Here is a 27,692-nt window from a genome sequence, read left to right as displayed (position 1 = left end):
CAGAGACATGACATTACGTTGTTGAGGCATCCTGCGATGAGCCCTGATCTCAATCCTATTGAGCACGTCTGGGATGTCCTGGGCCGTCGATTGCGTGAATATTACCCAAATTTAAACAATTTGGCTGCTCTAGAGCGCGCCTTAATTGCAACTTGGCGAAGGATTCCGCAGTCGATGATCCGGAATTGCATTTCGAATATGCGTGCAAGGTTGCAAGCGGTGATTCGGAGTAGAGGCGGCAACACTAGATACTAAACACACACACACACACACACACACACACACACACACACACACACACACACACACTCTTCAGAGAATGAGTTTGGAGTCATAAAATACTGTGGAACTGACGAACCACGGGGTCTCATTTTTCTTAAAGAACCACACACACACATGTGCGTAAGCACAAAAGAAGCGTAAATCCGACCGTGCAACCTCCACGTGGTACGCTTTGGGTAACGCAAATGCCGGCGGTTGATAAGTAACAAATCAAAATTTTCGCAAGAAAACTTCAGTAATTGATTTTGTCATAATAAAAAAATTTTTTTTGAAAATTAAAAAAAAATTTTTTTTTTTTTCAAAATTAACCAGTAACAGATGCAGAATTGTGAGAAAAGTCGAAAAAAAATCAATTTTTCCATTTTTAAGGAGATTACACGATGTTTAGCAACAAAAAATCTTGCTCCTTTAATTTTTTCTGAAATTTTGATCAATCGGTCCAGAAAACCCTCTCAGTGGATCGATCTGGCGATTTACAGGGCTATTGGGGGTATATTGAGCTGTAAAAATTCCTTCAAACATCAGCCTTTCCATCAATATTTGCAAAGATGCAGTCGATTTACCAAAACAAGGGAAAAAGTCACTTTTTTTCACTTTTTACAACTCAATACCGAGGGTAGAAAAAATTTTTTTTCCCAAAAGTCGTGGAGGAATCTTGTAGGAAATTTATTCCAGATTTCAAAACTGCCCTTCAATTTTCGATACGCCCATTGGTTGCTGAGATATCAGTGGTTGAAGACAAAAGGATCCTTTTTCATTCAAAATACGATAGCTCCGCGAGAAATCAACGTAGAGAAAAAATTAAAAAAAGAAATTAAAGCTGGATAAACAGGCTATCTGACCCATGCAATGGTTTAGCTCAAAAAAATTTTTCCAAGCCCGTGGACCGAAAAATAAGATGCAAGAAATTTGCAAAAATTTTTTTTCGCGCTATTTGTTATGTTCACGTGAAAACTGTTGTTCCCAAAAATTTTTGAGCAAAAAATCTGAAAACTAGAATCTTGGAGCTTCAAAATGCTTTTTTAACGACCTCGATACGACCATTTTTCACCTAAATACAGCCCGTCAAAAATCACCGAAAAATTTGGAATTTTTTTTTGCTCCCTTAATTTTTGCGAGAAGTGTATTATAAAATTGATAAAAAATATTTCTTTCTAAAAAAAATAGTCAATTCTTATTAATTTTTATATCAGAAAAAATAATATAATATTTACAACTCTTAGTTAGCTCTTATTTTCAGCAGCTTTTAAGATTTAGAAAAATATTCAATTTTTGTCAAGGAAATTTTGTGTGTGTGTGTGATCCAAAATTGGTCCAAAATTTAGATTGGCACACTAGATTCACATTAAGATTTATATTAAATTCATACACTAAATCTAAGCATATCATTGAAATGGAGGTTATATTGTTTAAATTTATTTTGTTTATTGAGCTAGTACAAATCTGTTTCTTTTTGAAGTTGCTATTATTTTTAAACATTTTGTTTTATTTTACATGTTATTTTCGAGATGCCATGTAAATATTTCAACAATTTTTATTATGTGTGTAGTGAAGCGCCTTTTTTATCTCAGAAACATGCAGTTACTTCCTTAATTAAGATAGTATATCAGCATTATTTTAGTTATAAGATAAGAAACCAAGCCAAGCTCTGGACACATATTTCCAGTAATTCATATACAATCTTACGTGGTTAGTTTAAAAATAATTTATAGTTAACGTCTTTCGCCATTTCTATGATATGATAAAAACCTAAAATTCTAGAAAATAATTATTATGTTTGCATAGTATCTTCCCAGCATGGAATGTCAAAAAAATAAACCATCAATTATCCTATCACTATCTAAATATCCTATCAGTTACACGACCAGTACCACATGGAGACTTGCCTATTCTTGATCCATCAGAATAGTATACCCTGGAGTTAAAGATATGCCAATTAATCGAAAAACATCTCATTTCAAACTTAATATTAAATTCTCTCTTAAAACTTTCTATATTATTTCATTTTGTAAAAAAATTGAATATTATATTTCAAGATTTAAAGCTAATAAAAATATTATAACGCATTTTCTTTTTTCTCTTTCCATTTTTAATAAAAATTAATTAATTTTATAAAGGAAAGAGACAATTTTTATTTTTTTATACTAATATTATTCTAGCTCTTTAAATTCTTTAAAATTATATTTTGATAGTTCTTTTTCTAAAAAATTGAGTTTACTTAAATTAAATATTTTAGCTGTGTGTGACAAACAATTAAATCAGATTTTAGAATAAGATATTTCCTCTGCAAATACGACTATTATATATACTAATATATATACATTATATATCTATATATGACATATTTATTGTTTGTACTAAACAAATATCATCTCAATCTCTCGTTTATCTTTTTCGCTCATCAAATTGAATGTACTTCCTCTATTATTCAGAAAGTAAATAAGACAATAAGTGAACTAGCTCAAATACGAAATAAAGTCGTAACTTATGTATTTAAGAGTCATCATTACACTCACATTTCATAAAATAATAATTTTAACATAAGGATTAAATAAAACGTACTACAATTACTTTATATTAAATCTTGCTGCAATTACTTTAGACTAAACTTTGCTGCATCTTATAATTAAAATGCAAGCATCAAAGTGCTCAAATCAATTGAACAATATTTGTTTGAATAAAAAATCGATATAAGAATATCTTTAAAGAATATTATGGTTAAAAAGATATTTGCTTGCATTTTCGATATTTTATATAAAATAATATGAATTCTTTATTCATTATACAGAACATAGTCTCAACAAATATCGCTTAAAATAAATGTATAATCTGGAATCAAAATGAATGGAAAATAAAATGAAGAAATAAAATGTTTTACAATAGGAAATGAGAAAACTAGAAAAATAAAAATATGGAAATGCATGCAATGTATATAGAAATACATGCAAAAAGAAAGCATTATATAATAAAAAGGAAAAGAATAACTAGTATGAAAATAGAGCGATACAAATCGTATTAAAAAGAATATTGTACGGTTGAAGTAAATAATTAATTATTTACATCGAACACACACACACATATATACATGTAATAGATACGAACTTTGATTGCGGTCGAGGTTATTTGCATCCGACACGAACTCTTGCGTTTGTGGAATAAATGTTGACTTTTTCTTACATAGTATATATTTTGATTAGTATATTCACTCTTAAAGCAACTCTTTCTCTCTATCGCGCTTCAGAATAGAAATTTTCACACGTTTTTCTGCAAGTTAATTAATTTTTTTTTCTTAAAATAGGAATGTACAAATATAAGCTGTACAAAAGATGCAAATAGTTAAGATCGTATTGAAGTTTATTACCAACAAATTTCGTTATTTTCACATTTACATATATTATAAAGTAGAATACATAAATAATAATAATAGATGCTATATATGCAGTGACATAGATTGTTTTAAACAGATTGTTAAAAACAGATATAGTAACGATAATAAAAATAATAATGATGACAGACTCGAAGATTTCAATTTTATAATAATTACTATATTAACAATTTGTTTCTTTTTTAATATTTGCTACAAATGACATAAAGATTTAAATCAAAGGGGCACAATATTTTGTAATTTTATTAGTCTAATTACTGGTAATTTTATTAATCTTATTACTGGTAAACAAGATATTTGATTTCAATATTTTACAATTACAATACTTATTTGATTCCTTTTAATATAATTTTATTACAATACTTCGCAATTATAATATTTATTTGATATTTTAGCTTTTTAATATAATTTTATTACGTATTTAAATATTAAATCTATTCAATAAAATACATTGATAATGTATCTTATTGAATAACCATTTTTCTTCGAAGACAGATTAAATAGAATATGACAAAATAACAACATTTAATTACATTTAAAATATATTTTTGCATATATTTGCGATATTTTGTATATATTTAATCATTTAATAATGGTATTTCTTAAGTAAACATGATCATATGTCCAAATAAATAAAATATAACAATACAAAATATAACAATAGAATATAAGCTTAACAGCTCTAATAGATTAAATCTGATGCGTCACATTTCTTTAACATTTCGGCCAGATGTGAAATCTATGCGGGATCATTAAAGATACATGTACAAGCAAAATACGAGACAAGTTTTGAGTTACAAACTGTTTTGCGAAAATGTGTTTTTGTGCGTGCTTTACATCCGCCATACTTGTTTCTATAACGAAGTTTCAGCCGAGAATACTTTTCTGCAAAGTATTGATAATGAGCGTGCCTGTAGAATGAGATTGTATAACGAGCGACCGTAGTTAATCAACTTGCATCGCGCGTTTCTCGAAATTATATTCTGTCCCACATTAATTCTCGTTGCCATACCGCGTACCTATGAACTGTTTTTCGCGCGAATATAGAGTATAACTTTTTTCATTTATTTTTATGTCGTAATTTTATAAAAACAATTAAAGAAATTCGCGATGCGCAATTAGTGTTTCTAATTGATCCTGGATGTGGTATTGAGAGAATTGCATTTAATGGATTAAATCATAATATTGAAAACATCGATATCCATATATCAGATATCAGATTTTAAATTAAATACATTAGATTTTAAATTAAATTTAATGTTATCAAATTAAACATCGATAAACTATTGGAAGCATACAAATTGCACGTACAAAAGAAAGAGTATCAAAACATTTTTTAAATATTATATAAAATAAATGAGTAATTACTTTAACACAAGATTGAATAACTTTTTTTATAATTTATTTTGTTTATCAATTATAAGTTTCGAAATAACGGCGACATGTATATCATAATTAGACAACTGTTAGCCATAACCATTAAATTAATTTAACTTAAAATGCAATTATTTTGCGAAAAAAGTACTACTAAGTTCGACCAGACATACTACGTAAATCTTTTTTAAAAATATTCACTATAATTTTATTATGTTGAAATATTTTTTGGGATGAGAGATACAAAATTACAAATTAATTGATAATTAATAACAAAATCTATGATTTTGTGCAATCTAGGTTAAAAATATTTTACGTAGCCTTTTGCACGAAATTAAAGGCTATTCTTTTCCTGTGAGACGTTAAGCGCCAGTGAAACGAGTTTCGAAGGCAGTTATTGCTTTGGAACATGGTGAACGGAAGAAAGAATCAATCAAAATGAAAGGCTATTCGTGAATAATAACAGAGAATGTCACTTTTATTAAAAGTTTATCGAGATTCTCAAAATTTTTTCGATACTTAATAGTTTTTTTTTTATTGCTCTTTTAGTATTTGATATTGTACAGATGTAAATCTATAAGTACAACGTTCGATATTAGATAATTTAATTTCGAATGAGAAAATATCTTATATATACATATACATACTTATAATATTATAATATTATATGTTATTTATTACACTATTTATTGTGTATGTATATGTATGTGTGTAATTTCTGCTTTTTTTTACATAACTTTCAAAATAATATTACGAATAAAATATTAAAATATCATAAATTTAAAAAATTTTTGCTATAATAAGAAATGAAAACTATATAATTGTAAAAAGTTTAAAATAGCAGTTCAATTAAAATTCTAACTGAAAGAGCAAGTAGAAAAAGAGCCTTTGTGTCACATTGAAAGTCACTCGTTACCACACTTGCAAACTCTAAAAACAATTATCTCTGTGGAATATTATGACCAAATATAAAAAGATAGTCGTAGCAACGAAGATCGTTAAACGATCTCGTGAGTCGCAACTAGTGTTGTCTTCTCTGAAATCTCCGAAAGTCGTTACGGTTAGAAATTGTTGTTCTCTCTTAAGGGAATTTATTACTATCTTCTTTTTCTTTTCCTTTTTTTCCTTTTGTTTCTCTATTCTGTTCTTTTATTCTTTGACAGTATATTACTTAGATACTGCGTAGTTTTATTAAAACCATGCAGAAATAAACTTCAAAATATGATATTACAAAGATGTAGTATCTATCTTCGAAGCTTGTAAAGGATATATATATTAAAGGATATTTAAAGGATACATATTCCTTGATGTTATTAACGGTGCATAGTAATAACAAGAATATAATATTCTCTTTTAAAATTTATAAAATTTTAATCAAATCTTTTCTACAAACATTAATTATTGATTTTCAACATTTCTACATTTTTGTTGAAGAGATCAGAATTCAGATTTCGGAATAAAGAAATATTTTTAATGCAATTTTAAATGACTTATTTAATATTTTCTAAATATGTAATAAGTTTGTGTTCATTTTTGTTATAGGTATATAGTAAAGTTGTTTATTTAATATTTATGTATTTATAATATTCTCAGAGATACAGAGATAATTTGTTTAAGAATCTTCAGCGAGGAAAAAATATAAGAGAAATACTGGCATGATTTATAAAATTAAAAAAATCATTTTATATATAATATATATTCTTTATACATATATAATATTGCATATATAAAGAATATGGGGTAAATTAGAGTATTTTCATATAAAAAGGAATAAGTATTTCCATATATTTTATGTGTGTGTGTGTGTGTGTTGTGTGTGTGTGTGTGTGTGTGTGTGTGTGTGTATGAATATCAAATAAAATAATAAATTTCTCCCGATTGATATATAGTATAAACGATATATATTCGAATAGAGATTTTTATTCTTGTAATCATCAGCCTAGCTTACTTATCATAAATGAATATTTTATAAACATTATGAAAAGGTGAAAGTGCCGAAAGAGAGAGAGAGAGAGAGAGAGAGAGAGAGAGAGAGAGAGAGAGAGAGAGAGAGAGAGAGAGAGAGAGAGAGAGCAAGATTTAATAAGTCCGCGGATATCATCTCGAGGATCGATGTTTCATTTTAAAGTCAATTCAGCTTTCGATTGGTGAAACCTGATTTTATGACACGATGTAACCTGTCGAATTATTTTCGACGTATTTTCGTGATTTTGATGTAACTTTGCGGATTACCGCGCCAAATGCCGTTTATCTTTGCTCATTTACTTTTCAGCCATGTCATCCTATTTTGCTGTGGGGCTCATTACTTTCCTTAAGCTCGACGCTTTTGCGGCATCGGCGGTTTCGTAAACATCGCACTTCGGATTATGGGGGCAATTTTGGAGCTTAAACGTAACCGAATACTCGGTTCATGAATTGTATTTCGTGATCATCGTATGCTCGCTGTATTCAATTATAATTAACAGTGATTTGCTTTACGATATCACGCCCAGCAATATCGTTTTAAAAATTGTAATAAACGTAATAGAAAAGAAAAATAACTGCTATTATTTCAGAATGTCAGCTCTTCGATTTTTGTTATTTTGTCTTGTTAAATGTGAACTTTATTATTTCAGTGACATAACTATAATACATATAATTATTAATTTTAATATAATATAAATATAATTATTAATTAACATTTATTCATGCATTTTTGGGATATTTTGAAATATTTTAATAGTGCTTATGTAAAGATAAAATACAATTAAATAATATCAAATATTTCTTATTTAAAAATAAATGTTTAAAAATAAAATTTAAAGGAAAATTACGTGCAAAAAATCACCAAAATATCCAACTAAATCTTTTATCTTAAATCTAAGTTCAGATTCAATATTTCATACAAAATAATATGACAAATTTTGTCACAGATTTTTATTGATAGTAAAATTTAAGAGGAATTTGTCAAATGATTAAATATCCAAATGTTGGGATAATCGCAAGATTGTTCATCAGACGCAATCGCAGCCCTAATTGCACTACCGACCGATTCATTGCCGTGCGTATGTATTTTGTCGTCACCCAGTACCGCAGCGGAAATGCTGGCTGCAGATTAATTTGCCCAACCCCTCATTCCTTTACTAGCTTCCTCCTCTATCGGTCGACTCTCAATCGTGGAGGCGCCCGACATTTCAAATGAGATTCGGTTAACATGCAGCTCACGAGGTAATGGACAGATGCCCGCTTGACCTAAGAGTTAACTCCAAAATCACCCCAAATCTTGTAATTACACTCTACCAAGTTCTCTTTGCATTGTTTACATCCCTCGAATCACAACGGATTTCTGAACAAATAGCAGAATCCGCTGTTTTCAGAATATTCGATCTGCAGCGCTTGAATTATACAAGCATACATTTCTCATAATAAAATAATAATAATTTTGATAAAGTTTATTTTGTGATATATCAACAAATGTAACATTGTTTTCCGATAAATATTAATAATTCTTATTTTTAATAACCTTACAATAAAATAAATTATTTTTTTATTAATCTCATAATTATCAAGATACAGAAATTCGAAAGATTAATTATATAATTTGAATGATTCTAAGATATCATTATTATTTTCCAGAACCTTCTAAGGTAAATACAAGTTACTAAATATAGGTAACCAATCACGGTTAGTTTTATATAGCTATATGTTTAAGCTTAAAAGCGTAGTTGTCGAGTAATTTTCGGAAAGTTAGAAGGTTTTGCATTAGAAAGTTTAGACACTTTTAACAGCGTATTTGCGTAACATTTCAGCAAATAAATTAGCTTTAGTTATAGTTTTCATGGCTTGAGTTTAAATCTGTGTAATAAATATTTTTTAACTATTTACTTTATATAATATATCAGATAATATTTGTAATCACATATTAAAACTTATTGGAAAATAATACATAAAAATAAAAAAATAGTAGTATGATTCAATATACTCTTATTTTAAAAATTTGTATAAATTTATAAATTTATTTAATCTCTTAATATATATTATATATTATGTACGAAACTAACATGATTGTTTCGATTTTTTACAGATGATTACCTCGCGTCAATGATGCGAATAGGAAAACCGAAAATGTACGATATCTTAAGTGCTTGACAAGTATGGTGACTTTTGCGAGGAGCAGAAATTTTTCAGAAAAATCACAGAGAGAATCCGAAGAGAAATCGCAAATGGCTGTGGCTAAAAATCGATATTGCGACGCGAAAAAGTATCGTGGTTGGGGGATTTTTGTTCAGGACAAGTCAACCGGCAAGTGGTATCTAATCGGCCATCTGCGAGGTCGATGCCTGTAAATCTCGCTTTACGATATTTCGATCCCCAAGAACGAGTTATGACTGAATTCGAATAATAGAGGGCGATGACATTCGTAATTGCCTGAACGACCGTCGTCAGCATCCTACGCAGAAAATTACAAGACAAACATCATACATAGAAAACGACAAAAATGAGTTTTTTCAACTCTCTACAGGAGATTGTAACGAACAGTGTGGCCAGCCTTAGTCTGAGCCCGAAAAGATTCTCGTTCAGTCGAGAGGACTCGAAAGGCGATTCCAGTGGGACTGGAAGAAGCAGCTCTACCGGAAGCGTCACTTCGACGACTAACACTAGTACCACTGCTGGCCAACAAGCCACGCCGCATGGTTTTCCTAAGGTACGTGATTAAAATATATATACGGCAGGATAAGTGATCAAGCAAAATATTTTATTAAACAATTTAATCAAAACTTCTTAATCTGTATAATAAATTTTTTAATATGTTTTCTCTTGCAATATTATATCTTTCAAAAATTTTAATTTCTAATACAAAATAAAAATGAAATTTTTGTATTATTGTGACAAGATATCGTGATAAAATAAAAATAATGATTATGCAATACAAAATCAGATTATAATGTACAGTTATGAATTCATATAATTTTTAATGAAAGAATAGCGAACAAAAATCAGTATAATTTATTATCAGTATTAATTAAATTATATTATTAACTAAATAAACTAATAATTAAAATTATTTTTCTCTATCACATTAAGTGATAATAGTAATGAACAAGCATTTTCCTGTGCATATCTATAATCGTTGTGTTATTAAATAGCAGAAATTTGATATAATTAATGGAATATAATAATTTTTATTCTTTTTTATTATAAATGTTTTGTATTTTTTCAATAATCAAGGCTTTTTTCACTGTGGGATTGAATAATCAACAATCACGCAAATTTTCTTGATTAAATAATGCAATAAATTTTAACACCGAATCTTAAGAGAAGATTTAATTACGTGAAACCAAGATTAACTTCTTATAGGAATCAGATTGACTAAAAGACGATAGTCTCTCTTGATTAAAGAATTCAAGAAAAACGACATTAAAGAGGATATGTTACGATCCGAGAAAGTGCAGCCGTTATTATCCATGTAACAAAAAAACTCAATTCATTGATTATTATCGGTGTGCGCCTGAAGCAAAGAGTAATTGACTGTCTGTTACATTAGTATTTAATTTATGCAGATAAAAAATGTAATCTTTTTGTGACATTATTTTCCACAATATTAGAAATATATATATTTAATATATATTTTTATTTTTTTATTTTTATATTAGAACAAATTCTAAGAATGCACTATGCTCTTCTGTTTTATTAATATGTATAATGCATAATAATATATGTATAATGCAACAATGGAGAAACATTTTAATGAATATAACAGATATTATTAAACATACCATATTTGAACAAATATTATCAATGATGCATCGTTCTACCGAATTGATGTATAATGACATATCCTTGCAAATTCTCGCAAATAATAAATATATTATTTGTTAAATAATCGAGCAAATGAGAATTTATCCACTTTTATATCAATGCATATACAAAAATAGTCTGTTGATATCATTAAGAACATTTCTAACAATACATTTATTGATATTGATAAATTAATGTGTTTGTTAAATGTGTATTATATTAAAAGGGAATAAATATTTTCTATGCAAAGAGAAAAATTATTCTCAGTTTTATTCAATCATTTTCTCGTTATATAAATATAAATTAATAATATTTGGTTATTTTTATTATTTTTTTAAATTTTTAAATAGATATTAAGTTTTTAATTATAATATTTGTAGAATAAAGATAATAATAATAGAGATTATTATTATTATCATTACTTACGCAGAACGTCAGATATTATTCTCAGAAATAAAAACGCATTGTTGAAACTAAAGCTTTTTTTAAATGCTATTTTTCTTGTCTATTTTTTTCTTTCAGGTTGTACCACCGCCAGGAACTGTCACGTCGCATACGCGTTCTCTCTCAACACGTAGACGCACTCTCGAGTGCACTTCCTCTCCAGGATTGACGGTACACCCTGCGACAGGAAGTGGCGCCACATCACCGAGGCGAGTCGGGTCTTTTCGTCGAAGTGGCGGATCCAGCGATCGACCGCCTCTTATGTTCTGCCGTCGTAGACCATCCTGGCCGGAGGTCGACATACAGGCTACTTCCGGGTAAGTTGCTTGAGTAATGAGCACGCATTTTTCAGCGCCAGGAGATTATCGCGCTTCTGATTTCTTATGTCAAATGCATCGCGAAAAATATAAATTGCTGTATACTCGAAAACATGAATAGGTATCGAATAATATTTATAATCCGTTAAAAGAATCCATTATGATTGACAAAAATGCAATTAATAATGACACACTGCTAATAAAATATAATGGTAAATTTACATCAAAAACTTTGACATTATACAAGATTACACATACATATAAAATATATAGACTTTTTTTAAAGAAAAGTAAGTTTAATTTAAGAGATATTTTGGGATATAGATACATATTGATATGATCTTAATGATGATATGGGATACCTAATATATGCAATTGATTGATTACATTCAAAGTTCAAATTACAGACTCTCTGAAAGACAAATGCGAGCTACGCAATCCAATTTTATCAAATTATCGAAATTTATGAAATGTAGTGATATTTCAAAGCTTGCTTTCACCAAGAACGGTCGACAGCGATTCTCTCTCGCGCGCTTGAACAAATAATTTCGTTTGATCGCTCGTCGAACCTCCACGACTAAATATCCGGAATGCTCTTGATGCAGTTTCAAATACACTCAATCGGATTTCCGGTGAGACACTGCTTCCGTTGCGTTAGCTAGCCATTCAACGTTTTAATCGGGTTATGTCGGTGCTGTACGCTAAGCTTTCCAGTTAACTACGTCCTCATCTTCCGTTTCTATCGGAGAACGTTTTAGTAAGAGACGAGTTGTGCGAGACTTTTCAAATAAATTTCTCTCTTTATTCAGAGTTCACCGCTAATATAAACGCAGCAATGAACCGTAGACCGAGCGACGCGGAAATAAAGCACGAAATAATGCTATGGTATTTTTTTCTGAAATTTCGCGTGCGCATTGCGACGAATGCAATTTTAATAAGATCACCGCGCTGCATTGCGAATTTTTCCAAGTTAGTTCGTTGCATATGTATAGACAGAATCGATTATTCGAATACGTGAATTATTAGTTTCTTTTTGTGAAACTCATCCTCTTTTTTCCTCCCCTTTTCTGTTACATTCTTTTGGTGAGCACATCTGTGAAAAAACGAATTTTTTCTCACGTGACATTCCCATATATGATAAAATTAGGAAACTCCAGAAATTTACAAATTATATTGGAATTACAAATAGATGCAATCAACATAATGACTAGATTTTCATTGTAATCTCTGTAAGTCAATAGTTGCTTGATTAATATTATTATGCAACAACCGTAGGTTGGCAGTCGGGAGTAAAAATAATAAACAATAATGTTAGGTTTAGATACTAAATGCTTAATAAAAATACATGAAAAAATAGTAATAGAAAAAAAAGATAATATAAAAAAAGTCTTAATACCAAAATTAATCTTTATTTTATGTATTTTTCAAGAGTAAGTAAACAACGTTATCTTTCTTTAAAATATAATATATTCTATATAATTTTTTTTTCATTTTTTTTCTCTTTATATATTTATTAAATCTTATTATCCCGCATAAATTCAAATTTACATTTATTAAATATTATAAAAAATTTTTAATTAAAACAAAATTAAAAATTTATTTTACAAAACCATTTTACTTTAAATTTTATGAGAAAACTCTCGAAGAGGGGGGGAGAACGGAGATTTACTTTGTGCTTTATTGTGTAAAATATATTATTCATGAATTTTAACAATGTGATATATCTCATTCGGATGAACAATCAACAACTATTACACGAATAAAATATTTTCTTATTCTCCTTCCTTCATCATATTTTATTTTCCCGCAGAATTTTATGTACAAAGTTTATTGCTTTTGAATAAGAATAAGTACAGGAATAATAAACATCTTAACTCGTTGTCCTTTGAACTTTATACACAACAAACTTCTCTCTTTTCTACTCTCTTTTCTACTACAAAAGCGCATAAAGTTGACGTAGCTTGCACTCTCTTATTGCGAATCTCCGCTGTGTGCGCGTTTATCACGTACCATATTTTCTCGAGATATATCCGCATGCGGCAAAATGCTGCACGAATTGATTTATTCACACAAATCTCACTGAGATGAAAACTCATGACTACGTAGCATTTAATACATAGAGAACATGGATTCATGATACTTAAAAAAAATTCCTTTATTACAAATGTGTTTGTTATAATTATAGTCAAAAGAATTATTTATCTTTAATTAAATTATTATTTGCATTAAATATAGTTAGTAAAATAGTCTAATAATTATTTTCTCACAGAAATAATACATTGACGAACTATTGTTCAGTTTATTTAGTACATATTTAATATTTCAATCTGTGAAAAGTATCAAAATGTTTAATGTGATAAAATGTATATAAAAACATGTATATATTATACGTACACATAAATTAGAGATTTATTTCTTTATAAATATTATTTTAATTATTTTGATTAATTCAAAAATATAGATAGCTACTGTAAATATGATTTGTGGAGATGGCATATTTTCCTAAATCCGACATATCTGCTTTTAATCACGATTTATTAGATTTACCATGTAATAGGATTTAACATAATTCCTAGCTATAATGTATTATAGAATTTTGTGTAAATAACGTAAGTAAAACAAGATTACCATTATCGTCGTTCAATGCAAAAAACCTATATGATTAATATTCATATGATTGCATCGCAAAATATTGTAATGGAATATTGAGATTAAAATCATCGTAAAGAAATCTTTCGATAATTCCCTGACTTTATTTAGTTTTTAAACAATCCGTTTTCTAGTAAGACTTTGTGCTTTCGTGATCTCACTTTTATTTTGTCAAATTTAATTGATATGAATAATCTCTTATTTTTTACGAAGTTCCTCATATATAAAATTCTATTTGTTTGCATGGTGAATAATTAAAACTATGAGAACACATACACATATAAAGTCATAAAACTTGAATAAAAAATTTTAGTTTATCAGTTTGAATAAATATTTTTTTAGATGATGCGACAACATAGAAATGACTTTTTATCGTGTGCACTGTAAAAATTGCAGCGATTTTCAAAGCAACCGGTGAAAAGAACCTGTCATTTGTCCCGAATTCGAGAACCATCCCCTTTCGTCAAAGGGAAAGGATATATCGAGGTCTGGCCATTCGGTGACCTCAATTCGCTCGTGGGGTCGGTAGAAGCCGCCGTAATCAAAGGCTGCTACTCTTCCAGCATGACATCCTTTGTACAAGCGCGTTCTCGAAACCCGGGATCCCACGAAACTGACTTCAGATCAACAAAACCTATTCGCCGTTCACCGAATTCCAAAACGCTTATTCCATACGGGAATGTGATATTCTTGATATCGATACGTCACAACATTTTTTTAGACTTGCAAAAACGGAAACCGACAATAATTCAAATTAAACAAAACAAAAATTAATAGTATACTTTGACATGTAAATTTACTGTATACTAAGAATACTAACAATAATTAAACAGCAACAATAGACTGAATCGAAATCTAATCATCCCTAGCTTATTCTTAATAAAAGATCGCTTGTCCTCTGAGATAAAATGACGTGTCCCCTGGTGAGACAACTTACTTGAGACTGGTAAATGAAGTTAAACACAGCAGGTGTAATTTAATCAGAGCTGATGACGCTGATGAGAAATCCGCTTGAAGAAAAGAAATAAACAATAGAAAGTGCATTATTTTGTAATGAAAGACGACTTTCGTACTGCTTTGGCGACATAACATTATTTCGTTTCGTATTTACTCATAAAATTTTCCATCGAAATATAGAAGTATAAGAGATTATGTTTTATGTATATATATATATATATATATATATATATATATATATATATATATATATAACGTAAGATGTCTCACAAATATGCGTCAGTAGCAGCTTGTTATATCTCACGACACTTGCATTTGATCTCCCTTTAACAAGGATTTAATCCGTGATTTAGTTCTTGACGACCGACCAATATACTTCGTATCTCATTTTGTATGCAAGAAGTAATCTCTACTGCATTCATATATCGTCCTTCATTAATTTTGTTTTCTTAAACTGTTGAATCCTTATTCTCCGTTATATTCATAATAAGTTTATATCCGACATTTATTGCGCACTATATTTCATAACGAGAATGCAATCTGAAAATTGAAATTTCTTTAAAATGTTATGTTGAAAAAATCTTAATAAGAGAAATATCAAATAAAAGTATTATATAATAAATGTTTGATATAAACCCCTAACACAGATTTATAATTTTATTTTTTATTATAACATTATAAATACCAATCGATTATATAATAATTATATCTATATGTTGCAATTAGCTAAATTTTATATATGTCATAGTTAGCTAAAAATTTTCTATATCTGAGAGGATATAATTCAAATTTATGACTTTATATTTACATATTGTATATTAATTTATTATATACCTTGCGTTTTCAAATATTTATGATATTCTCAATTTTCGTATATTATATTGTATGAATCAAATTTTTATATCTTAATAGTACTAAATCGCGAGGAAGAGGGTATCTTGTTAAATATTTAAACTTTCTTAGATTCTCGAATGTTCTACTTTCAATCACAAATATCATTAGTAGGTTTGTTAACTTGCAAAATTTCTGTACAACAGAACTAGATTTATTAGATTTTTTGCACACTTGAAAAATATCTGAAAATAAATAACGAGAAATAGTAACAGATGAGTTTAAGCGAATTTAAATAAAACGTATAAGATTGCACGAATTAGAATATTTTTCTCCAATGATTATATCATTGTGATACGTTACAACGAAATGTGCGTTCAGGGAAAAATAAATTTGCTTATTGCAGAGAACGTCGTTCTTTGTGACGTTTGTCTAGCTTTTCCTCAAGAGAGATCACGGAAAATAAAGCTGCTCACTTATTAACTTTTTTTATGGAATCCGGATTGATGCAAATTAAATGGAAGAGACTTTAGAAAAAATTCTTCAATTTTAGAACATTTTTTGTTGGAGTCCATATAAATTATTTATAAAATATTTATATAAGATATATTTTTCATTTCATCGCAATTTATTATTTAATTTTTTTTTGTTACATAAAAAATATTCCTAAAATTTTAATAAATTTTTATTCTTTTTGCTCAATACAAAAAATACCTAAACAGCATTTTTTAATAGATATTCTAATTTTTCAGAAATTTTGCAAACATCTTTCAGATTTTTTAAATTTTTGTATTATTTAGAGATAAACCATTTGAAATTAAATGAACGTATATTTTTTTAGCATACGATGTAAAAAAGCACTCAGAAAAATTAATTATAAAAGTTTATTCTATAAACAAATTTTAATTATGTTGTTTCGAACAAAGCTTTTCGCGTTAGAAGAATCCTTCGATAGCGTTAGAATTTTGAGAAATAAATAAATATTGTAAATTTACACACGGATGTAGCAATATATGTTAGTGTTTTTTGCAGATAAAGATGTAAGCCAATAGTTATCTGTTTTCTATCCGTTACTCGATCGTAAACAAGCTTGTAAACATCTCTACGAGAAATCGAACCTTATCTAATTGTGCTCGAGCGCGTGTTTATCGATCCATTCGAGAACACAGGTGCACGTAAATTGATACAACATACCTTTTGTTTAATCGACAATTTCTTGTATCAACTGTTCAGTCAGTTTAATATTACAATTGACGTTACACTACATGTATCAGTTATACTTGTCTATATATATTAATGTTTAAAAATTTCTTTTTAACATTTTACATATTTTTAAAAAATAGAGAAAAACGTGTAATTTTTTTTAAATATATATATATTTTAAAATCTATGCAAAATACATTTTCAATACAAAAAAAAGCATATTAAGATGTTTAAGGATATATATTTTATGGATATATATTTATGGATATTTATTTTTATGGATATATATTTATAGATATATATTTTATTTTCATAATAGTAACAGAGTTAAACATTAACATGCGTTGGTCGTGTAAAGTGCTCTTTTGTCGTCAATTAATAGAGAAATCATTTATGGCAAATTAACGCACATTGAAGCCAATTTTGGACAATATGTAAATATAATCAGAGTAATTAAATACTGTTAAACGTTATAACGAGCGAATCGTGATCTCATTATACCGCAAATTGTTCATTATACCTTTTGATATCAATATTGATAATATGACATATATTATTACTTTGTTAAATTCGCAGTAAGAATTATATAAAAAAGATATTTTTTTTTCTTCTATTGCAAGAAATGGTTATTAATAATTATATCGAATACAAGCAAACATATTATAAATATAATAACTTATTCTAAAACGAATGTAAATGCGCAACAAAAGACCATCTATGGAAGAAATGTATTTACATATGTATTTTTCCCTTGTGTATGTTGGGACAAAATGTCATATCGTGTCATATACAAACATAGAGACTTGTATGACTGCATTTCCCTAACTTTATTTCACATCTGTCTTTACTATCCAGGTCTCTCTTGTCTTTCTATTTTGCAGAAACTATATTACTGTTAAAGATGTATTGTCAAAATAGGCAGCACAAGTCAATTCATGACACATGTATTTTATTTCAAAATATTTGTATGGCTAGAGATTCTCAAGAAAGCATTTTTAATAAATTTACTTTATTGTTCATTAATATAGATTTTTTTCATGATTGTGAACTTTGTTTTAAAATGGCATTTTAATAGCTTGAAGCTAGCGACCTGCCAAGGCAATATCGGCTTGTCTAATTTGCAATTAGGGCCACAACATGGTGCGACTTTAGATGCAATATATTGCCGCCAGTTTGCAGTCATTCGTCTATTTACTTTCTTAAATTTTAAGCAAAGTTCTGGAAATTATTATATATTTTATTCTATCACTTTAGTCGAAACTCATTGTCAATATCTCTCATTAATTGAATAAATATTTAATTTCATTTTCCAATATGTTTCATCAGTATCTCTATTTATCTTGAATAATTTTATATTAAAAATAACTAACATACACAGATAAATTTTTTAAAAATAAATTTTTTTAATTTAGGAATCTTGAATATCAAAATTATTAATACAATAAAAGCGAAAAATGCTAACTTAAATATAACTGAATATATTAATAATATAATAGTAAGCAATAAAAAAGCCCAGAACAAGTAATGAAAGTATTTAAAAAAATGCAAAGAATATTGTTTCATAAGTCTTTTCCGAGTTAGATACATGTACATCTCAGATGATTGCGCAAGAAAATTGCGTTGCAAACTGTACTTACTCTGGAAAAGTTAAACTTTGCAGTTAATGAAGATTTACGACAAGCTGAAGAAACGCCTATCGACATACTATATTGAAGTCATTATTACATTAGACTGCTCTCGTAAATCGCCGAAAGTCTATGGAAAATGAAAACGAATATGGATTGAACGTGTTTATATATTAAAAGTTTCACACAGCATCTTCCTTTGTCTTTTAAGAACATCCATTATAAGCTCAAAGAGTCTTCGAAGATTTCTTGTTTGATAATAGAAAGATATCGTAGAGAAAATCTCGATTTAGTTTTATATAGATTCATTAAATATTTTATATCTGTAAGATTTGTTATTTGAATATTTAATTCTTAAAATATTTATTTCCACAAATATTTAATTTTCATGTTTTTTACTTTCAGTATTTTTAGATTTTTTAAATTTTATCCGTTAAATTTTAAAAATGGTATAAAAATTAAATATTTATAAATATTTATTATAAATTATTGAAGTTTCTATTTGCATTAAATTTTTTGATTATTTTATCATATATTTTTATGTTAAAATTTTCAATATTATTACTATCTTAAATTATCGAATATCATCAGTAAATACTTTGAGCTATTACAAGAGAAAGCTATTTTATATGCTAACGTGCGTTGAAGCTCTTAATGGACTCGCCGCCACATTTTCTACACCATAATTTCCAATCGATAATCATTTATATGAACGTCGCTCTTTAATTTACGTCATGTAAGGCAGGGTAAATGGAAAGAGAGAGGCAAAATAGCAGGAAAAATGAAATTACAAACGGGACGTAAAACAGCAAATAACCGGCGGATGTTCGTAAAAGTAGAAAATACCCGGAAGTGGTAGTCCATAACAGACGCATGAGGATGACCGTTGAAAATAGCCATTGCAACTTCGAAACGGCGAATTAACTTCGTAGCACGGTCAGCAATGACGTAATAAAAAAAAACTTTTTAAAAAGACTTTTAAATCGACTCCCGTATTTTGACGGGATTTACGGGATGCATTTATCGTTTATACAGCGATTTCCCGTGGTGCCTTATGTAGACAGAAAACGCTCATAAAGCTCGATAAAATTTTAACAAAAAGCATCTTATACGGAAATCCATTCTGTTCATAAAATGGAACATTACGGTCCTCGAAAACAGGATAAACTCAAACTTCCTTGCCTTCCCAGATGGTTGTTTTATCAGATATATGGGTCATTTCGAGTAGTTCTTATATATTTTTGTTCAAATTAAGATGGATATGAAAATATAAATTGAACACTATGTCAATACATTTATTTTAGAAAGAATTATATGATATAATCATCGACCAGAAACTCGATATATCATCGACTTAATATTTATCTGGTTTCCTTAAATGTTTTTTTTTTAAGTGCAATTTAATATATAATAAAGTACTGAATGGCTTAAAAAAATACAAGGAATATTCTAGCTTTTTTTGTATTGTATATCCGTAATATGTAAAATTAAAATGTGTCACTAGCAGAATTATAGCAATTTTAATTTTTCTCTAATCCTAACGCTTTCTACAACTTGACCAAAGTTCAAGGGTCATTAGATTGTTGTTGTTAAAAGGCTCTTCAGGGATAGAACCGTTGTTATTGGCGATTAGTGTTGGAAACTGCATTGTTAGCAGCGTGCCGATGAAGGGTCCTCGAGATTGTCAAGAAGCATTGCAACGATCCTAAATGCAACAAATTGACAACTAATATTTACAAATTGTTATAAAAGTAAAGATTTCCTTAAATATATACACGTTTATATAAAATGTTTGCATTTAATAAATGCATGTAGTGAACAAGACGATATTTTTTGCATTAAAAAGAATAATAGCTTTCTTACACACATACACATATAATAAAGATGGCAGTCAATATATTAATATTGTTTTAAATTTTTATGTTATTAATGATGAAGAAAAAAGAAATTTTTAACCAATTAAATCTTACAAATTATCTTAAAAAATTAACGTTGTTCTATTAATTTAAAATAAAGCTCATACATTTTAATGTTATTTTACATTAAAAACATATTTATCATATTTTAAACATAAATTAATATTCTTTTTTATTTTATTTAGAATAATAAAGCAAGACGTTTTATTTTAGCCGAATATATATTTCTTTATAAAATTTTTTGTTAGTAGCTCCGAAACTATCAAACAGTGTAATAAAATAATTTGAATTTGATATGATAGCATTTGACACACAATCCTGCATTTATATAAATAGCATATTCTTGTGATTAGTTTATCTCGATAGTAATAACTTTCTGGTGAAATATATATACATATATACACAATATATTTATGATATATTTTTCTATAAAAAGTTAATGTTGGTTCATGCAATATAAGGTTTGGTAAGAAAATTACAGACTTACTATACATTAAAGATTATTACGACGGCCATGCATTATTTTACTTTTTGGCAATTACTATAGAATATTTACTACTCACAAAAGCTTTTGCTCTGATCTCACTGAAGCGAATTATGGGGCGAATCCTAGCAAGGTTAGCTGATCTCATTTTACATCAAGTAAGAATTTTAACTGAGCGAATCGAATTGCTTAAGAAACATTTCAGCGAAAATACTAATTTATTCTACATTAATTTCTTAACCGGCCAATTAAAACTACAAGATATCGAGACTCATCGCTTTTCATGATTTTTCAATAAAAAGCATTCTAAAGAGACAAAAAATATTTTAATAATACAAGCCAACATGGATTGCGGTTAAATTCAAGATAATTGCTACGAATAAATATTCATATTAGTTAAATTTTTTTGAATTTATAGAATTTTTAAATCGGGCTGTTGTTAGTGAAGAATGCTTTATTAATGTTGAGTACATTATTTTATGTATTTATAATATTGATTGTTATAAAATATTTCAAAAATTATAAATCTCAAATATCTAAAGAAAAAAATGCAGAAATTTGATATTTATGTCGAGAAATCGAAAATTACATCTCATCCTAATTTTAAAATATATATGGGGATTACCTAAATATTGAAAATTTTAATGTTTTCAGAGATAAAAATTCTTTCTTCCTTTATTTCATGTCAAAAAAATTTAAAAGAGATTTTTATATCAAAAATACACAGTTAGTGTATGCATTGTAAATATGTAAAGTAAAAGAGTAAAAAATGTAAATTAATAATATTATATATCTCATATAAAAGATATCATTAGTTTTTTACATATTTAGTGTTGTGAATTTTGCAAATGAAACAAATTCTACTTTTCTCTAAATATCTTCATAATTATTTATTATTTATATAAAAAAATTGATCAATAATATCAATACATGTTGTTATTTTAACATAAAATATCTATAAAATATCTCTATAATAAAAAAATACTCATATAATAAACTCTTATATAATATCCGTAATAAATTTTTATATTATACACTTATTTATTAAATTTTCCTGAAAAGTAAACGTTTTGTATATCATGAGTTTTTTCGTCACTGCTGTTAAATAAAAATTATATAGCTTAAAATACATAATTATCTTAATATCATTAATTATTATCTCTTTTGAGAGAAATTGCGATATATTACTTTCACCAACGGACGATAACTCGCCCGAAACTAACTCGTGAGATATTATTCTGATAGAATGTAAATTATAACTATTTGAAAAAACTGAAAAAATTTATAACGTGTATACACATTTTTAATAAATATATTTTTTCTTATTTTATACACTGCGTAAATTTTAATATTTATTATTATTATTATTTTTTTAATATTTATAAATTTTTACAAATTAATTATATTTTTACATTTTCATTTTATAACACACGTGTTATAATATTCAATTTAAAAACCTTTAATAACGTCTCTTTAATAGTCACATTTATATCTCACTTTATTTATAGTCAATTAACAAGCGCAGTGCAATTTCTCTTGTCCCTTATTGTTAGTACATTACTTGCGTTATACAAGATTGTGTAAATTTAGCATTTCGAGTACGATCCTGTGCAAAGGAGAGCCAACAAGTGTCGCGTTCACAGAACATAAAAGCGGCCGTGTGTTAGGAAAATATCGGAAAGGAAAGAGCAGCATCCGCCTATATGATTCTTTATAGCATCCTGCTTTACGGCTATTGCGTTACACGTGGAGTCTTTTGCCAGCAAGTTTTAGTCGTGACTCGTAAGGTTTTCTTAATAATTGTAATGTCAATGTCGTTATTAAATGACAATTTTTTATCTTATAGATAATCCTTTTATTCGACTTTATATAATTGACTTTACATATAATAACTGTAAAATTTTATCGTGATGCAGTGATTTCCATTCTTTTATCTCTAATTTATTTCTAATTCGACAAATACATTTATCATATTTATCAGGCGAATACGTATTATTTTTTTGTGTGAAATCCATAGATTTCAATAAATAAACTGAAATTAAAGGAGTTTATATTTTACAAATCTATATTTTAAATATCTTTCAAAAAAATGTAGCTATTGATTAATATATTTTAATCAGCGAGCTTAAAAATAGAATTAAATATGCAAGAAATCACTACACTTATCGTTTTAGTCGTATTCTATAATATTAATAGTCTATAATATTAAAAAATACTTATTAGATAATTATTATGATATGTCCATCTGTATTATATTAATATAAAACAACAACGGAGTAAATTTAGAATTTGATTAAAAGAAGCTAGTAATGATAAAGTATAAAAGTAAGTACATATTTTTTTAATAATATTAAAAATAATATTACATAATAATAAAAATAATAATATATATAAAATATATTAAAACAAGTGAAATAGAGGAAGTGTGAATCAATGAATAATTTTTACGTTAAGATCTAATTGTTCTTCATTTTTCTCTATTTTGTCAGACTTTACTTTAATAAGATTTTAATACCATTATGCGCTGCTTCATTGCATCAATTTCCGTAGTAGATATTGTAAAGTAGAAATAACAACCAACGAGATAGAAATAAAACGTCACATCGAAGCGATACTTTAATGAATAACAAAAAACAATTCCTTTTACGACTACACGTTTTGTTGAGAAAAATAGGATGAACCGTTTTAGTGTACCAATAAAGGATAGCCAATTGCTTCTGTAAATTAATTTTGTAGAATCCCATTTACAAAATACGATAGCAAGAATTTCTTAAATCATTTTCGAGAACAGCAAAGCATAATTTTTTCGCGCCTCACAAATCCGCAAAACACTTCTGGAAGTGTTGTATTATCAGATCAAACATACGCATATTTCATTCTTTTCAATTACATACATACATATATGTATAGTATGTGTGTTATTGAAAAGAATGAAATGAAAGTTTTTTCCTCTTTGATCTTCACGATATTGTCAGTATTATACATATATTAAAGTATAATAAGATGTAAGTTACGTAAGACAGGCGATTTTCAAACATATTTTAAGCACACACAAAAAAAAGAGTAATATCTATATAGATTATTTAAAACATTTTCTATTTTTTCTATTTTTTTATTGTCTGTAATAATCTTTTTCTTTTTTTTTCTTTTTTTTTATTATCTGCAACAAGAAACTTTTCATACGCAATTTTTCCTCAATTTTTTGTGTATTAATTTTTTTATTGTTATTATTTTATACATATTTTTATATTTATATTTATTTTCCATAATTGTACATAGGGTTTAATTTAAAAACTTATCGTGTTAATATTTTATTTGTTGAAAGAATCAAATAGAGAAAAATGCTATTATACGCAAATATCTTTTGCCGTGTACAATGAGCAGAAAATAAGTTAGTTCAAGTTATCAACAGTGTGTGAAAAAAATGGACGTGATATATACATATATATATATATATATATATATATATATATATCATTCTGATATATATTTTACAAATAAATGAGAAGTTGTGTGAACGGTTGACCGTATGGCTTTCACTGTGGGGTGCGAATAACCAGCATCGATATGATGCCGTACATTGTTCATCAGCATGATATACATAGCGCTCTGATTGATGTCGACCACCAGCAGTTATCCCCCGCAGAGATGGTATCGAAAATGTAGTTACCTTAATGGAAGTAATGGTAGGTGGACGAAAGCAGTCTTAAGAAATATATGGCAACACGTCCGGCACTTGAGATAAAAGGACTTATATGAAAGATGACATTAGACGAACGTGACCCTTCGATCTCTCGCACGGGAGTCCCTTTATATCTTCAATGAATATTTCCATTTTCAAGATAAGATCCTGTCAAAAAAGTCCTTTATCGACAATATTACGATGGATTATCTGCTTCGTGTGGATTTTTTTTAAAGGAGGTTTGTGAGCAGATATTTTAATTGTGAAAAAAGCAGATCCTTTGCTATTTTTTTCAGATGAAAATAAGATGTTTTAAATACTTTAAAAACATATGATTTCTAATTCTATCCCAAATTCTATCGAATAATTTAACATTTCTACGTATACTTTAAAAGATACTTTGAAAGGTATCATGTATTGTTATCGTAACAGGTTATCTCCTTCCATTCATAAATAATCTTGAAATTATAAAATATTTGAATGTAAATATTTTCAAATTATTCTAGATTTTAAAATATAGATATAGTAAATTTTTTATTTTATCGTTTCTTTGAAACACTTAGAATTTTTTATTTCTATTTTTATGAATACAAAGTAACTTTATGATAAATAATCTTGCAATGTTTGTGACAACATTTCTAATTTTTCGAGGTAACATCTACGTTACTTTGACAGTCGTATATGAGATTTTGCCGAGAAAATAAGTTTTATTTTTATTGTGCCACCGGAGAAATATTAATCTCCTTTCATGATAAGAATTCTATAGTAGAATAAGTAGTTAGGCTCGATAAAAGGTCGCTTGCGAAGTTTCGACACGGCAGCTTGCCTTGATTCCCAGAAGTCGTCCAGGTGAAACGATCGAGGTCCCCCAAGATACTTTTAATATCTCAACGAGGGTAAGCTCGTCGCGGCTGCGTGAAATTTCTTGTCTTTTTTTTCCTTCGGGGCCGAGTGAAGGGTGGAAAATTGGGATTCGTGCAGGGAGAAAATACGGGCAGGTGCAAGGACGGATATTAAATCGATCAATCGAAAGGGGGCGGGAAAACAGGACAAGTAAAAGGGCAACCGGACTAACAACGAAGAGAAATATATATATATAAAATATATGGTTGAAGAGAAAGAAGTTAAAAGCTCTATCTTTGAGTAAGAACAGGTGTCGCAGAGTAAATTATTAATAGAATTCAGAAAAACCATGTAGTGTTGGATGATAGGAATGCATTTGCTGAAAAAACAAAAGAGGGCAAGCTACAGTATGAAATCATCTATTTTATCTTTCTTCTCTTTCCTTACCGAAGAAAAAATTGTTTAGCTTTTATTAATTATTCACATAAATCAGCTTTTCAAATCCAATATATTGTTTCTAGAAAATAGATTCTATTATTAAATTAAAATTCTTTTTTCACTTTCTTTCTCTTTCTCTTTCTCCCTTTCTCCCTTCTTTCTTTCTTTCTTTTTTTCTTTCTTTATCTCTTTCTCTCTTTAATTCACTTGTTAAATTATAAATATCATAAAAACACATTTTAACAATGTTTTAAGATATTTATATTTATTTCTCTTTGTACGTTGTTCTTTCTTTCACACGTAATACGAATTTATAATTATTTTACATATATATAATTATATATTTTTTATTAATGTTATTTATCATATAAAAATAATAGCAATAATATTATTAAAAAATTAGAGGGAGTAAAGAGTATTATAGAAGTTAAAAAAAATCTTGAAAGACTTTATACATATACAATGTTGAAATAAAAAATATATCACATACTGCTTTATAATTTAGATACTACAATTTCAATATGACTGCGATAGGTGAATCCTAGCAGCTTTTAATCTTAATCACAATATATGCTTTTTTCTCTTGAGAAAGATTCCTTCGTGAATATCTCGATAATGATCTGCGTCTTAAGAGAGATTCCATAAAAGATTTTGAATTAAAGGAAAAGTGCCATTCAAAGGAACGGAATATCGGCTACCTAACACTTGTCGCTACCACTGACTTAATTTGATCTTGAAAGAGAATTCGATGAAAAAATTCTAGAAAATATTAATGAGAGTTCGTTTAAAATAATGCACATATTGTTAAACATTTCTTTCCACTAATATTTTATTAAAGCTTTATTAACGTTATGAAAATATTATAAAAGTGTGTATATAATAAAAAATGATATAAAATATAAAATATCTATATAAATTCAAAGTAACATAAATGTGGATGCTATGTAAGAGAACAGAAATAAATCTGTTTCACTTGTTTCTCGTAAAATGCAAATGTTGCGTAATCAAGTAGAGATGAAAAATCTCGCTCGTTCCACTTATATTTCTACTTGCCTTGTACAATTTTCTATAATTTTTTTTATTGTTTACGTGCAAGAGAAGAATCCAATGTATGCTTTTTTATTTCAAAATGACCTCGATAGACGTTAATATGATACGTCAACAATATTTTTTTTCAATAATCCGTGAATTGTAGACAGCACTATTATGAAGAAATAATTATTGTGTAACAATTCGCAGGAATGCGTGGTTGTAACATTTTACTGTTGGGAGAATTGTTTCGTTGAGAAAGTAATTTGTTTCCCGTGAACTACTAATTGCTTCACAAAAGGTCCTCCGACCATCATCGTTTTGCTCTGGTTAATTTTTTTTATCCATTATATCCATTTTGCTCTACATTTATTTTTCAAACAGCGAAAATTGTTTTTTCTTCTCGCAAAAACAAAGCACGCAACAATCCTAGTCAGAATACACATATTAGTTTC

At 27.8% G+C, this 27,692-nt stretch overlaps 1 protein-coding gene across 4 annotated transcripts in view; it reads left to right on the top strand.

Annotated features, from left to right (window-relative positions):
* Unc-13-4a (BAI1 associated protein 3) overlaps positions 1 to 27,692 on the top strand; it is a 101,366-nt gene that overhangs the window by 45,876 nt on the left and 27,798 nt on the right. For all 4 annotated transcript variants that reach the window (XR_014438639.1, XM_083097878.1, XM_083097877.1 and 1 more), the window contains exons 2-3: positions 9,105 to 9,725; positions 11,342 to 11,580. Coding sequence is in view for 3 of the 4 variants with exons in the window: in XM_083097878.1 (XP_082954004.1) it covers positions 9,519 to 9,725; positions 11,342 to 11,580 (446 nt within the window). In the remaining variant the exon portion in view is untranslated. The remainder of the gene's footprint in view (positions 1 to 9,104; positions 9,726 to 11,341; positions 11,581 to 27,692) is intronic.

Source organism: Camponotus vicinus, unplaced genomic scaffold, assembly GCF_025532165.1.
Source record: "Camponotus vicinus isolate PSW18456_S1 unplaced genomic scaffold, iyCamVici1.0 SCAF_4, whole genome shotgun sequence".
Classification (NCBI taxonomy): domain Eukaryota; kingdom Metazoa; phylum Arthropoda; class Insecta; order Hymenoptera; family Formicidae; genus Camponotus; species Camponotus vicinus.
This window is presented reverse-complemented; position numbering and strand designations above follow the sequence as displayed.